The sequence below is a fragment of the Elaeis guineensis genome, chromosome 11 (assembly GCF_000442705.2).
Source record: "Elaeis guineensis isolate ETL-2024a chromosome 11, EG11, whole genome shotgun sequence".
NCBI lineage: Eukaryota > Viridiplantae > Streptophyta > Magnoliopsida > Arecales > Arecaceae > Elaeis > Elaeis guineensis.
In genome coordinates, this window is record NC_026003.2 from 16,812,933 (window position 1) to 16,828,392 (window position 15,460).

The following is a 15,460-nucleotide window of genomic DNA, read 5'->3' on the forward strand; positions in this document are numbered from 1 at the left end:
AGATCTGCATGAAGAAGGTGACCCAAAGTTTCAAATGAAATGGAGAAGGAAATACCTTTTCTTTCTTATGTTGTTTCTTTCCCCAAAATTCCTATTAGCTATTTTGGAATCCAGGCAAGAAATCCTGAGCCCCAAAGGAGATATTTAATCATGAAAAGAAAAGAGCATCTGCTTGCAAACACTGCAAATTTCTCAATTTGCTAAAATGACCAGGTGATGAGACAATGTCATCATCGTCAATAAACTTAAACTGTTCATCCAGTAATTTTTACCTCTAAGGAGTCATCAATAACATATGCATACTATAACTCAGCACTGCTATTATAATTAACTATCTAATTAATAGTTAAATGATTGATGAAATTATAGCTGCCAATAAATCACCCCATCTCCATTTGTAGACCGGGTCATTGTAGTACAAATAAATACTCCTTGACACATGATTTGTATTATATTATTTTATTATTGGCCTCATATATTTGTCATATGTTATATTGACAAATTTTAAACATATTTGCCATGTTGACAAATGCAGTTCTTAATATTTCAACTTTCGAGCAACATATTTGACAAGTAGCTATTAGTATTAACTTAATATGCTAAAATTTATTTTCCCAATGTCCAGTCCATGTGCCAATTTGCAAGTTACCATAGAAATAAAATGAAGAATGACATAGAAATTAAAAAAAAGGTTAGAATAGCAGCTAAAAGAACAAGACAGACAAAATGGAAAAGTGAGGCCAAAGGGTAAAAACAGTCACATGATGGTGGGATGATTGCCAACTCTAGTTGGTTTAGCTAGCACATAAGGTTGACATTTAGCTATGAATATGATCCTCTATTTGAGCTTAGCTCATGTGCTCTGTGTAAGAGAAAACCTGAATCTAAAAGCTTCTAGCGCAAACCCGTTGCCTATGCTTTTAAGCGAGATAACTTCGCATTTAACTTCGCTTGAACTAGCAAGTGATCTTCACCATGACTAGCGACCCAACATAGCACCTATTCCAGAGAAATGATGCTTGAAACCGAAATACAAAGCTTAATGCAAATTAATTCAGGGTAACGCAGAGTTCAAAACATACCCCTATTGGTTATCGTGAAATAAATAAGAAAAGATAAGAACAAGTGTAAGTTATCATACCTTAGATGAAACAAGAAAGGAAGACATACGAGGAGTATCACCCAGTGTGAAAGATATGTAAGCAAACATCACAAGGTAGCTTATCTGATTCAAATTCAGAAGAGACAAATAAGTTAACTAAATAATCTTCAATTTTCTAATGGGCTGCAGAATATATAGTTTCCAGCAATGGAAAAAAAATCAAATTGGAATTGCCCAGGAAATACAGACCAGTATAGTTATTACATCGGCGGTACTTTCTCTTTTCAGCTCTTCCTGGATAGAACTTTCTGATGAAAAAGAAAGTGTAAGATTTTGCAGCTGAACCATTGGCCCTAGCTCTTCCTGCCATGTATGGACATATTATTTGAGGACAAAAACATCAAAGAAAGAAGATACCAGGAAAATTTTAATAATTTGGATGCAAACAGGTGCAAAAGTAATGTCATTAATTTGAAAGAATCCAGAAGTTCCAGGCATGTTACCAAGTATCTAGCACACAGAAAAAAAAATGAGAGTAGGCCAATATCCATATATCAGGTGATGAGGTTTTATTAAGTTGTTGCATTAAATAACATCTATAGCATTTGGCATTTTTTTATAACAGTAATTGCCAAACCAACCCGCAATGGGCGGTTCAGTTCAGTAAGTCAGAGCAGTTCAAGATCACATCTCGATTCGGTAATAAAATTCCCCCCACCCTCCATTTGATGGTTAGAGAGCCTACGAGGGCTCCCTCATTTGTTTCGCTGCTGGAAGATGTTCATGCCCCCCTTTTTGATGCCGATCATCATCGATAAGCCTTCCCCCTCTATCCCCCTTATTCCCTCCTTTCCTCCCTCTCCCTTCCTCTATCTCTTCCTCTCTCTCCTCCCTCTCCTCCCTCCCTCTCCTTGTTTTAGTAGTGCCTTGGAACATCACCATACAGACCCATACCATGCTAAACTGGTCATCAGCCAGTATGAGGCCCGATACTAGTCCGTTGGACCATGTTTTATAGTGCTCCAAATGTGTGCAAATATAACATAGCCCATTCTATGTCCTAAACTAGTTCCTTTCAAGACATAAAAATAATCACCACCATCTAAAGTCCAATCTACGCAATGGTATAACTTTTTTTATTTTTTGATGTTTATTTTATTTTTAATCAAACATTTATATTTTGCAATGAAATTAATATAAAATAAAGATATTAGATTACAAAAATTCAAGGTTCGCTATGCCAGTATTGGAGCTCGGATCGGTCATTTGGTGGTACAATTTGGTATGCCACCATGCCACACCGTACTGGGCTTGAACAAACTCATAAAAAGGGTAGAGAGAAAATAGGAGAGGTGGAGAGAGATGGGGTAGGGAAGGAAAGGGATAGGAAGAGAGGGCTGCTGGAGATTGCTGGAGGGCAACCAAGCTCGCTACACCATGGCCGAGCTTGGTGGAAGCCAGAGGAGGACGAAGGGAGGGAAGGAGAGGGGAAGGGAAATGAGGCTGCCGGAGGCCTCCGAAGTACTCCGAGATAAGCCAGCAGGTCGCCGTGCCACTACCAAGGCCAATTAAGGGTGGACGAGGGTCTTCGCCCTCCTCCTGATCAAAACAAAAGCTTCAGCCGCTATTTCGTATTTTTCTTGCAATTTGTCAAGCACAGCCAACAACTATGTAGCCAACCTCAACCGAAAAAACCAAAAACGTAAAAAAGAAAAACCAATGAAATCAGCAACACAATTGCTGACCTCAATCCAATGAATCGCAAAAAAAATGAAATAGGGGCTACAGGAGTGCGAAGCCCCTCCTCCGGCCTTCACTGGCCTCGGCAGTCAGCCTCCTCTCCCTCTTCCTCTCCTCCCCCCCTCCACCCTCCTCTAGCTTCCACCAAGCTCAGTAGCAATGCGACGAGCTCGGCTACCCTACGATGGCCTCTGAAGGCCCTCTCTCCCTCTCCCTCCCTTCCACTCTCTCTGTTCCTCTCTTTCCTTGTTCTTCTCTTTCCTTGTTCTTCTCTCGCTCCTCGTCAGTTTCATGTTTTGAATGCCAGAACCATCTCGATCGGCCACTGAGATACTTCGGCACACCCCAAACCGGATGGTTCGATGAACCATGCAAAAATTAGTATCATGCTCGGGGTATTTTCCACTAAAAACTAACTAAAGGAATCTTTAAACCTTGAGAAAGAAATACTTTTTGGTGTACAATAAGGTACGATACTAGTACCATACCCAGTTTCATAGCGACATGTAGTTCAATACCAAGATTGTGATGCTTGGAAAAATGTTGTTCGTACATGTGACTCTTCATCCAAAGTTCCAAACTATCTTTAGTTGATATTAGGGGTGAAAATAGACCGGATAACATCTGTCCAAATTCATTTTCATATCCAAATCTTTCTGGATATGGATAGAAATTTGAGCATCCAACTAATATCCATATCCATATCTATATCCGTCAAAGAAAAATGGATATAGATATGGATAAACAACCATCCAATCCATATCCAAATATCTAATTCTATTTGTAAGCCCATTTAATTTTATATATCACAGAATTTTTAAGGGAAATATATAGCCACAATAACATTCTATTGACTTGATTTACCATCCACTTAGTAATATCTTTGTTTCTATGGTCATCAACTTTAATTATTCGACTTATATCCATATTTATGTCTATACTACCAGTATCCGATTTGTATCTATATCCATTTAAAATAAATATAGATATGAATTTATGTATCTGACTAATATCCATATCCATATATGTATTCATCAAACAAAACAAATATGGATATGGATATACTGGTACCCGATCCGTATCAGATCTAGTTTCAGCCCTAGTTAATATGCTTGCTCGTTGAATATGATTATTCTTGTAACAACACACATTAGTAAGCTTACACCATGCCACCAAATTCTTTCCACTTGTATACAATGACATGTGGCAACTAATCATCATCGAGCAAAACTTATCGCCAAGCCTTACTAGTAACCAGGTTATAACTAATTGTCAGTTCTATTGGTCCCTCTACATTTTAGGTGATGATGAAAAGATGCACTAAGATGAGAGTTCTCATGATATTAAACACATTTTGTCAAAGAGTAGGGAGATACATGAAAACATATGCCAGAGAATTAGTAGAAGTTGGATAAACAATGGCAGTAAGGATTAAGTAAAACAACATTTGAAACTTCAGGAAGATTCACAAAGGAGTCAATAAGTCTATCACAGACAAATTATCAAACAAAGAAAGAATTCAAGCATGTGACCAAGGTTTACCAAATTGGGTAGTACAAGGTATATCGTACTGTACTAGCTCGATATTGGTATGCAGTATAGAGGATGTACCAACACTCGATACGTCGAACCAGCCCTGTACCGAAACAGTAATAGATTCGCACCGGCGACGACACTAGGCTTGGTACCGAGATGGTGAACCTTGCATGTGACTAAGCATCAAAAGTAAAAAAACTAGGAACAATAAAGCTAAAAAGACTATTATTCAAGGGAGCACTGTAGTTTCATCATCGTAATGTCAAAAACAATTTAGATGTTCAGGCAACCCCATATTTTAAGATATTATGGTTCATATCTCATGAAGTGTATTTGGTCTCAAACAAGGTCTGCAGAACCAGAACCGAGATCGTGCCAGCCGGTCGGCAGTATAAGTCGATACATGTCTGTACTAGACCGAACTGGTGCGAACCGATGTAGAAGTGAAGAAAGGAATCGAGGAGGAAAAGAGAGAAAAAGGGGAGGTGGAGGGAGAAGGGGAAAGGAGAGGGTGGCCAGAGGAGACATCGGTGGTGGCCACAGGTGGGCTGCGAGTGCGCTCAGATGGCCGCCAAGGCCTCCACTTCCTCCGTCGAGTCTCAATTGAGAGAGAGATAGAGAGGGGGGAGGGAACAAAAAGAAGAGATGGGAAGCTGGCGGAGAGACCACCAGAGGATCTCCGATTGGCTACCGTGGCTGTCGAATGGCGAAATCATGGCCTGCGGCTCTGCAGGCATGAAAAAAGGCCGATTCCCCTATTTCACGAGATTTTTTTAAAAAATCCCAACCACAATGAAGCCGGCAACCCATTGCCCTTCGACGAGCCACCACTGGCACTCCGACAGCATCGTCCGCTCTTTCCTTCCCACCTTTCTCTCTCTCTCTCTCCCTCTCTTTCCCTCTCCCTCATCCGGTGTTCCAACTTGGCTGACCGAATCCTCCCAATTTGCAATCAATACGGCTCAGAACACCCTGAATGGCCTGGTTCGGGACGGTTCAGTGAATGCTGGTCTCAAACAACCACAAGAGTATAAAAAGACAGGATTAATTGCTGAAGAATGACATAGGCATACTAACAATATCATAACCTCTATTAAGACATTTGCTCCTTTCTCCTTCACACTCTACAACAAAGCGAACATGCAGCAACTATTACTAATTGCGAATTCTAAGATATATATACCATGTTACTTCAAACTTCAAAGTGCACTTTGGACATATCCAGCATGTATCAAGTACCGATATTTGTTGCACATGGCCAGGATACATGTCGAATACATAATTCAAGTTTTAAGTTTCAAAAGAATTAATAGAAAAGATCACAAAACTTCTCGCATAAGCTAAGGATACTCCCTACATACTTGTAGAGATTAGGGGGACTAACTCTTTTTAATTGTTTTTGACCTTTTAATGATAAGCATGATCAAGGATTCAAGTCCCAGCGGAACGTCCCACAGGAAATCGGGATAGAATACCATCTCATATATCGGGACAGGACCATCCCGCCAGCGTCCCAGCGTCCCAATCGGGACGTCTTGGGACATCCTCTGTCCCAAGTGTCCGGATGGGGTGGGACAACGGTGTATCCCGTTCCATAAAAGATCAGGACAGCCTTGTCCTACGAGATTTAAAACCTTAAGCATGATGGATGGTTTATATGATCATGAGTCGCCTGCTTTCCCTCAATTTGATAAGTTTCAAACCACTGGTTTTGCGTACAAATAAATGGTGCAACTAAATGGAAGGCTCAATAAACAAGGTAAGAAGTTAATCAAACATCTTGCTGTGGTCACCAGCAAGAATACTAGTTTAAGGTATTGAAAGCATCTTTATACAACAGCATTGTAGCACTAGTGATATTACATATGGCATCATAAACAGTGAGGAGGAAGAGCATGAACCTTTACTAAATGAATGAAAGCCTTTTCCCAAGCCACAGCCTTTCCATTCTCCTTGCCAGTTTTATCAATTTCATTGTTCACTGGATATGTCACCACAAAAGCAGAAGCCTACCAACAGAACCCGTACTAAGAAGCAAAGTTTGTATAGAAGACAGCTTACATGTTAAAAAAGCCAAGAGAATACCTCGGAGTAGTTACTTCTGGAAAATCCCCCTAATGCTGTCGCTGGATCCTGAGGAGCCTGAAATGCACTCAGACATGTTTCTGCAGAAGAGTAATGCTGATGGCCACGCATTTGCAATCAGCCAAGGGTATTCATTAGCCAGTAAACACAATTGTCAATACAAATGTGAAGTGAAGCATGTCTACTATATGATTAATTAAGAATTAAAATTTATCCAGAGAAAACCAATAACTGGAACCAAAATACTTTTGTGTTTTATAGTCTCTTGGAATAATTAGCAGATGCATTATGCATGCATTAATAAAACTCATATAGTCATATCTACTAGTGCATTATGATAAAATCACATCAGGGAAATGAACAGTCGGAAAGATGAAAATAACTTCTTTGCATCTCACAATCTTGCAATCGGGCAGCAAGGGGGCCAGTAAAAAAAATAAATAATGGCAGAACATTGGATGGACAGGCAATTGCGCAGAAGTGCATAAACAAAATTAAGATGAAAATATATGGATAATCACGATTGTGAAATAGTAATAGTGCATGCTGTGCACTTGGAGCAAGAATAGAAAAATATCTATGAACATAAAGTACAAGGAATTTACCTGAAAACAATATTCAGCATGGTTTACCCCGCCATAACCATCATAATTTTCTGGATCCATTTTGAAATACTGGAAAAAGATAATTTTCTACTAATCAGATAGAAGATGCATTTAGTGAAGCATAATCTATAAATAACTGAGCAAAGCATTCTATTTTGCCAAGAAAAGGTAGAGTATTTTGTGAATGAATCAAGGAGCGCTGAACCGGAACCGACGGCCATGCCGACCAGCCAGCGGTATGGTTTCATACCATTTCATGCCAGGCTGAACCGACAGGGCAGAGAAGGGGAAGGGAGAAGAAAGAGAGGAAGAGAGAGGGGGGGGAAGAGAGGGAGGAGTATTTAAAAAAAATAAAATAGATGAAGTCCGCAACGGGTTTGTTCACTTTGCACGATAAAACCCAAAAAAAAATCCCTGTTTCGCACAAGACGAGGCCAGAGGCCCTCCTCTGGCCTTGGCCGTACTCAGGCCCCTCGGCGCAGCCTCAGATGGCCTCCTATGGTCGCCGGAGGCCCTCTCCTCCTCTCCCTCTCCTCTCCCCCCTCCACTCTCTCTCTCTCTTCCTCTCTTTCTTCTCCCTCCTTCCGAGACGGCCTCCGTGCCATTTTCCATGCCGAAACCGGACCGGTTTCCTACCAGTACAGTTGGCATGGCCTGAACCGTCTGGTTCGGGATGGTTCAGAAAATGCTGAAATGAATGTCTTTGACTCATAGATAGGATATAATTTCAATAACCTACAAGGATTGTCAACATTAACACTATTGCCTAAAATAGCAAATAGTGTCATATTTAACTACAAAAAGAAAGAAAAAATTAGCTATATCTGGGACATCAAAATGATAAAACATCTAGAAAAAACATACTACAAATGATGAATCAGACAACATGGAGCCATCTCATGCATTTATGATCCATGTGACTGTATTGATCTACTAAAAGGTGTTATTTTGCTCTCACAACTTCCATCATCTCTTCCTGAACCAAACATGAATCTTTCAATGCATTTGGCTCTCACACTCAACTATTTATTTTATGGACATTCCCCCATATCATCAAACCATCACCCGTTAATACAACACAAACATTATTTGTTTCCAAATTCAAAGCAATTCCTATTTTACCCTTTCAAATTCTACCATGCATCATTATTTTTTTATTCCCTAAAATATTTTCCATGTAATCTTTTTTATTTGAATGAGAGAATGGAAGAATACAAAAGAAGAAAATAGGAATGCAAAATGTCCCTTGTCAATCATTAATAAGGGTTTTTTCATCAGTTTATCCCTATTCGTACCAGTTTGGACTAGTACCCAAAACCCAAATTTTGAGAAAAAAATTTACAGTTCTTTTTCAACCAAGAAATATTTGTTATTTTTCTAATGTTTCCAAACACTTTCAATAAAACCTTCTTGTAAAAGTACATTCACAACCGCTAATGAAAGATTCCTTGAAAAGTTAAGGATTAGTAAATCCTTTTAGACATTGAATAGATTCAGTGTTATATATACGTGAGGAAGGTAATCAAAAAAGAAAGTAAATGATTTCTTCATTTGATCTTAATATCCCGTTTATTGAAAAAAAAATCCTTATTAACTCACCATTCTTCGAACCATATGGATTGGTCTAGCAATGATGGGATGTATATTCTAGAAAAGTCAGATTATTTGGGGGAGCTGGAGTGGGTAAAGCAATATTCATCATTGAATTTGATCAATAGCATATTTAACACATTTCTGCCATAGCGTCCGAGTGGATCCTACAACTTTCTCCCAAACCATACTATAGTAAGTCTTATTATATTATTTAATCAGATCATTGAATCATATAGTTCTCTTGAAAGCTATTTAATTCTTATTTCTAGACATCTTTTTTGAGGAGGTCAACACCCATTATGTGGCATAGTCGTAAAAAAAATACCACTTCCATGAATGGCTCGTAACGCTGTCTCTTCTAAGATCAGGGCACTTCACTTGGGAATCAGCAAAAAAAAAAAAAAGAGGCCCCTATTTCAGTCATAACAAGGGTGACCACCCGTGGACGATGAACAAAGGATGGTGAATGGGATTTGAACTCATGACTTCTATTACCATGTTGCCTAACCACTAGATCCCAAAAGCTTAAGCTATCACAGGAGTCAATGATGCATATTCAATATTACAAAGATATTGATGTCACTCAAACAGTATAAGCAAATAAGCAATATCCTTCACAGCTTTCTAAATTTCTAAGTTATATGATACATCTAAATTTCATTCAACCCACGAAGTATGAACAATGCTGTATATTGTTAAAATTGGTTTCTATTAATGAAGTTATATCACCTATATATTTGTTACATATGTCACAAACTTCTATACAAAGTACTTTCCATAAAGAAATTTTGGAATCATTGTCAATACTCAATATAATTGGTACATTAGTAGTTCCACAAAAATATTTATAAAAGATATAGATCAGCTATAAAACAATCATTCAAATCTCTGTTTATGTAATCTTTAATAGTTCATCTCTAAATTTTAAATCTCAGAACTTTAGGATGGATGCTTTTTGATAACTCCTTTCAGATAGAAATCCCAGGTCATTAATTCATTTGATTTTGAAAAAAAAAAAAAAGTAAAAAAATCTGAACTGAATGGACAGCAAGGTATTCATTTCCTTCTAACTTTACTTTCATAAACGATCTTTGTTCCATCATCCCTAGAATCATGCCCCCTTCCATTTGTGCATCCAAATCTCATCTTTGCAGGGCAACTTGAAAAATGAGCTCTGAACCAAATTTCCAACAATCCATGGTTTTCAGTCCTCTTCTAGACGCTAATAGATTTCTTTATATAAACTTCTCTACATCAAGACCGACACAAAAATATCAAATTTTAGCAGGTTAAACATAAAACAGAAAATGTGACAAGTAAGCCAGTTTGTACCAAACATTCAGAACTTAGAAACACAGACATAGGCCAAACTTCAGAGACAAGGCACATAAAACTTAGATTCATCTCCCCAAACAAACATGCTTGGTTAAGCTCATAAGAAAAAAAAGACAAGAAAGTTTTTTTTTTTTTTTTAAAAAAAATTCTGCACCTGTAGTACACTCTGAGTGGCACAATCATCACCAAGTGGCTTCAAGCAAATATCAGTAAGGGATACCATAGACCCAGAAAAATTTGCCCGTAGACCATCAATCTTTCAAAGCAAGCAAAGTAACAGAAAATCAGAAATGAGCATCCATATTACATGAAGTTGGAAAATTGCATTGATAATTGTTTGCATACTGAGCACCTTTTTCTGTATTTCAAAAAGCAGCTTTATATTTTTATCGGTCACAATACTAGGCGGCTTATCACGCTTTGAAACTGGAACAGTGGCTAAGATGAGCTGAAACAAAAACAACCATATATTAACACTGAACTAACCCCAGAAGAAACAGAAAAAAAAGTCTGATGAAAAAGAGACTGAAATGTTCGTTATCAAATGTATATCATGATGTGGTTTTATATTCATCACAATCAATTTAATCAGTGTAAATTAAAATGGATGTCATAGTTTCACAATACATCAAAAGCACATGACATTTTTCACCAAAATGTACTATTGAAAAAGAAGTCAAAATACATGCATCAAAGCAAGGTTTGCACTGTCGATACAAAACATACTACTACCCGCCAGTACACCTCGTACTGATTGTTAGTATGGTACATTCCTTGGTACCAACTCGATACAGGGAACATGTCAAGTATCAATAGTTCAATACTCTATAGTAAGACGCACACTATACAAGATGGTACAGTCCAGTAGAGCAAGCCATGCACAAAGTAAATACGTAAAGGAGTTTGAATACAAAAACACTATAAAGCAATGTACAACTATCAAAAGAAAAGCATTTATTATTCTACTAATGATATGAAAACAAAGAGTAGCAACTACCCTAACTCACTATATAACATAATCCATACAAATATATAAGAATGCAAACTAACCTTTTCTCTTGCCAACAAGGTTTGCCATACCGTGCCGAACCGGCCGGTACACCCCATCTCGTACCGGACCGGTGGAGAACCGGCACGATTCAACCGGTAAAATCAGTACACTGGCGGTACAGAAGAAAAAAATGGAAAGTGAGAAAGAGAGAGAGGGGAGGGGAGAGAGGGAGGTGGGAGCAGCCGGAGACCGGCGGTGGCCGACTGCGGCCGTCGGAGAGCTTCCGAGCCCCGTATCGCCCGATAGGGCTTTCAACAGAGCAAAAAAAAGAGAGAGAGCGCTCGGAGGGGGGGCAGAAAACCTACCGGACGGACGGTGCCTCCGTTGCGAGGCTCCTGATGGCCGACGAGCCGACGCCGACGGCCTGAGAGCGGTCGAGCGGGCAGAGTCCCTCCGCGGCTCCGCCCCCTTCTTTTTCGAAACAGACGACGTCTGTTTCGATTTTTTCTTTTTTCTTTTGTTTTAAACTTATGAAGTCGGCAACCCAGTTGCCGACTTAAGAATTTTTTTAAAAAACTTATCGTGAAGCCGGCAAATCGTTTGCCGACTTCACTTAAAACCATGTTTTTTAAAAAAATTTGCGAAACAGGGGATGCCCCTGTTTCACGCCTGCGGCGCCGCGAGTGTGGACTGCACCCTCCGACGGCCACGACAGCCAGTCGGAGGCCGTCCGGCGGCCTCGCCAGCTCCTTCCCCTCCCTCTTTTTTTTTTCTTCCTCTTTCTCTCTCTCTATTTCTCTATTTCTCTCTTTTTTTCTTTCGATTTGGGTCGTCGGTTCGGTACGATATGAAACCATACCGAACCATACCATCGGCCGACCGAAACGGCCGGCGGTACCGGTTCAGCATACCTTGCTTGCCAATTTATCCTCCAGTAAATTCATCTTTCCTATCATTTAGATACATATAATAGCCAAACTCTATTAGTTCAAATAAAGCATTTCTTTAGCAAATCAACAAGGGAACCTTTTAAAAATAGAGAACGTCCCACCATCTTATCTTAATCAAGTGTGCCCCTCAATCAAAAAAATAAAATGACTCAAGTTCATGAAATAATCTAATAATATATTGGCCCAAGATTAACCGAACATATATCGGGACCCATATTATTGGCGCCCGATTCGTTATAGTACCAAACCAGTACTTTACCGACACAGGGTACAATATGGCATGCCGGTTCAGAAGTTTGGTACACTGTGGCATGCTGGTTCGGAACCAACACGCCATTTTTTCTTGCTTTTTCATTTTGTTGAGATTTAATAAAAAGTAATCATTTTTATTGGTTTTTTGAATGATTTTTGTGTTTTTTTAATGTTTCTATCACCCTAGTAGACCCTAAAAAATGCTTCTTGATGTTTAGGAGTGATTTTTTCTGCATCACCATGGCATTACAACGAACAATACCATATTGGAGAGGGAAAAACCTAAAAAATCTATGCCATCGGGTTTGTTACCTCCAGCCTTTTCCACCAACATCGGGCCAAAATCGAAATGTAAAGAAAAAAGCGAGCAATCCTTGCTTTGCACGCTAGAAGAAGCAACATGATATATCCTAAAATCAATTAGTGAGATACAAAACATAAAATCAGACAATCAATTGTATGTACTTAAAGTACAATATATGAACCAACATCTAGAATCTTGTTGAGTGGCAATATCTCTCGTAGTTATCTGGATCATTATCATAATTAGGATTTAGGAGGCATATCAACCCACCCCTCTAAATAAGCGGCATTGTAGTCTTATACATTCATCCCATATGGTATGCTCTCTGGATTATAAAAAGTCTTAAATCTCTCACTGAAGCTCTAGCTCTGAGAGGTGCCCTTTAGCTAATAATACAGATATGGAGGGGACCATCCAAATATGCCAGCGATAAAATCCAACCCATAAGATGCTCTAGATTGTGTAGGATAGTAGCCATTAAAAGACGATACCTCAAATGCGCCAAACTGTATCCATACAGGTCATAGACTACCTGTGGCTATGGACAATAGGATCTAACATACAACTCGGAATTTGATACGTCTATGGATCCTACTCCACCTACGAGGTCATCTGTAGTAGTGTCCTATCTTAAACAACCTTGAGAAACCCATCTATATGCAATTGTATCTTATGGGCTCTATTAGCTCGCATACCATCCCTAGTTTATGTGGCATGCACAAATTGGAACTCACTGGTGAATCAAGGACCACATTAGGGCTGTCTAATAAATGGTAGTCTCATGTCCTCCACTCCTTCCTTGGCCACTAGATCCATGATCACTAGAACTATCATTGCTACTCTCCATGATCTCTGAATCTGAGAAAACCGACTCCACTCTCTCCATCAAAGTTACAACTGCCTTTTTTTCCTTTCAAACTGCACTGAGCAGTTGCCTGCTTTCCCCTCATGCCCCTCTTTGTTTATCTATATTGGAAGAATGGATGTTGCCCTCTTGGCTGAGTCAACAAGGTAGCATGGTGGCCTCATTTAAGCACCTCAATTATATCTCTAGGAGGATGTCTCAGACATAGAGTAATGTGATGATTGGCTCCCCAATGACCCCTATACCTCTGACTGATCAGTTGGAAGTGAATATTGCAATCTGCTCATTGCTCTACATCCACCCTAGCTTCATTGGCTACAAAATAGGCCCGTCATGAGGCAATCCTAGCTCATTAAGCTTTGGCTCTTAATACTGGCCCACAAGCTATTGGATCATGGGATCATCCTCATCCTGAACAAAAGCATTATGAATTAGATCCATGTACTTTAGCTCCACTTTTTTTCTGAATGCACTTCAGCCTCAACCTCTAATCATAGTGAACATATACAAAATCATTGAGGTGCCTCTATGTCAGACGGTTCATCTGCTTACCATGGATAAAGATGAAAGTGGACCAGTTGCACCCAGCCACTTAAGGAGGCAATCTAGGAGAGGATCTGGATGGCTAGCTGCTTAAGATTTCTCACCGACAAACCAAAATGAATCCACTATTTAGCTGCAAAAGCATTGAAGAGAATTACATATATAAGATAGTATCATATTAGTAACTATTTAATGTCAAGTAATTGTTATCATTGATACTTGATATCCCTGGATTCATACTTTTCTTATGACAACTACCGAGACTCCAAAGCAGTAAGTGCCCTTCCTAAATATTTTCATCCATGAAAAAGATACGTATTACAATATGTTAATGATTGAAGATGGAGTTAACAAAAGCATGCTACTTAAGTTAACTTACCTCCCATAGATATAGAGCCACAACTTCTAGATTAGACTCAATCTTACATATCACATTACGTAAGATAGTTAGAAGTTCCTCATCCATGTCAATCCTAGGTAAGATGTAGTGGAATCTTAGGTTTAGGTAGTAAGTTGCAAATAAAGTCCGAAATTATTTTAGGGTCCATTTGGTTGGGAATGTTAGATTACGGGATAATTTGACAATTCCTATGAATCATTTATCTGAAAAAATGTTTGCAGAGGAAAATAACTTTCACTATGTTTGGTTGGTGGAAAAATTACTCTGAAAAATGGCAATGGAAAAAGATTACTACATTTGGTTGGAGGTAAATCTATATGAAAATATGTCCAAATTTATAAATATACCCTTCAACATAAAATAACTTTTTAATACTAGGATAGCATTATCATCTCCAATTAATTTTTATATAATGACTAATTGACTATCATTATCTAGCCCTTTTCATAGTGCCATCTCCATCTTCATTTTTTTGCTAAAGCTCTTTATTGAATGAATTTGGAAAGATATTAAAACAAATTCAATGATTACATATGCAACTTTACTAGGGATATTTTTCTCAAGTATGGATTACCATCCCTCAGAAATTTACCAAATACAACCCCCCATGGTAATTGTTTTACCTTCTCCGAAAAATAAACATAGTGCCCATCAATTTTTTACCATCTCTCTTCCATTTTTCATACCAAACATGATAATCTGACATGAGATTCATTTTTCCATGCCGGATTACCCCTAACCAAACGGACCCTAAGTAAAATTATATAAATACAGGAGCAGTCAAATTTTCAATATCTTTGATTTCTTGCTTGCTAGATGTAAGTCCTATCCATCAGGTAGTCACACCGTTGCTTAACGATGTTGATGTACACTAGGGTATGCTTTGGATTTGCATCCTTAATCTACTTCTTTAGTATCCTCTCCATTATATGATAGGAAGCCCATTAGGAGGTACCTCTCACTGTCCACGGTCCAAAGCACTTTGTATAACGGCCTAATAGCCTTCAATATATTCTTGGTCCGTTGCCAGAATGTCTGGCTTATCACTAAGCTCTCCACATGACTCCCCTCAATGCTGGCTTTCACAAATCCGCTCTCCTACCATCGACATTGACAAGCATATGACACAATCCTGCTTTTAATGTTAAGGAGGCTATCA

General features: G+C 38.8%; 1 protein-coding gene across 2 annotated transcripts in view; it reads right to left on the reverse strand.

The window, feature by feature from the left end:
- The window catches only part of LOC105033845 (uncharacterized), a 167,931-nt gene that overhangs the window by 91,177 nt on the left and 61,294 nt on the right, over positions 1 to 15,460 (reverse strand). For both annotated transcript variants that reach the window (XM_019846787.3, XM_073246109.1), the window contains exons 12-18: positions 10,349 to 10,444; positions 10,151 to 10,252; positions 7,069 to 7,137; positions 6,464 to 6,559; positions 6,280 to 6,387; positions 1,352 to 1,465; positions 1,142 to 1,225 (exon numbers count right to left, since the gene is read on the reverse strand). In XM_019846787.3, the coding sequence (XP_019702346.1) occupies positions 1,142 to 1,225; positions 1,352 to 1,465; positions 6,280 to 6,387; positions 6,464 to 6,559; positions 7,069 to 7,137; positions 10,151 to 10,252; positions 10,349 to 10,444 (669 nt within the window). The remainder of the gene's footprint in view (positions 1 to 1,141; positions 1,226 to 1,351; positions 1,466 to 6,279; positions 6,388 to 6,463; positions 6,560 to 7,068; positions 7,138 to 10,150; positions 10,253 to 10,348; positions 10,445 to 15,460) is intronic.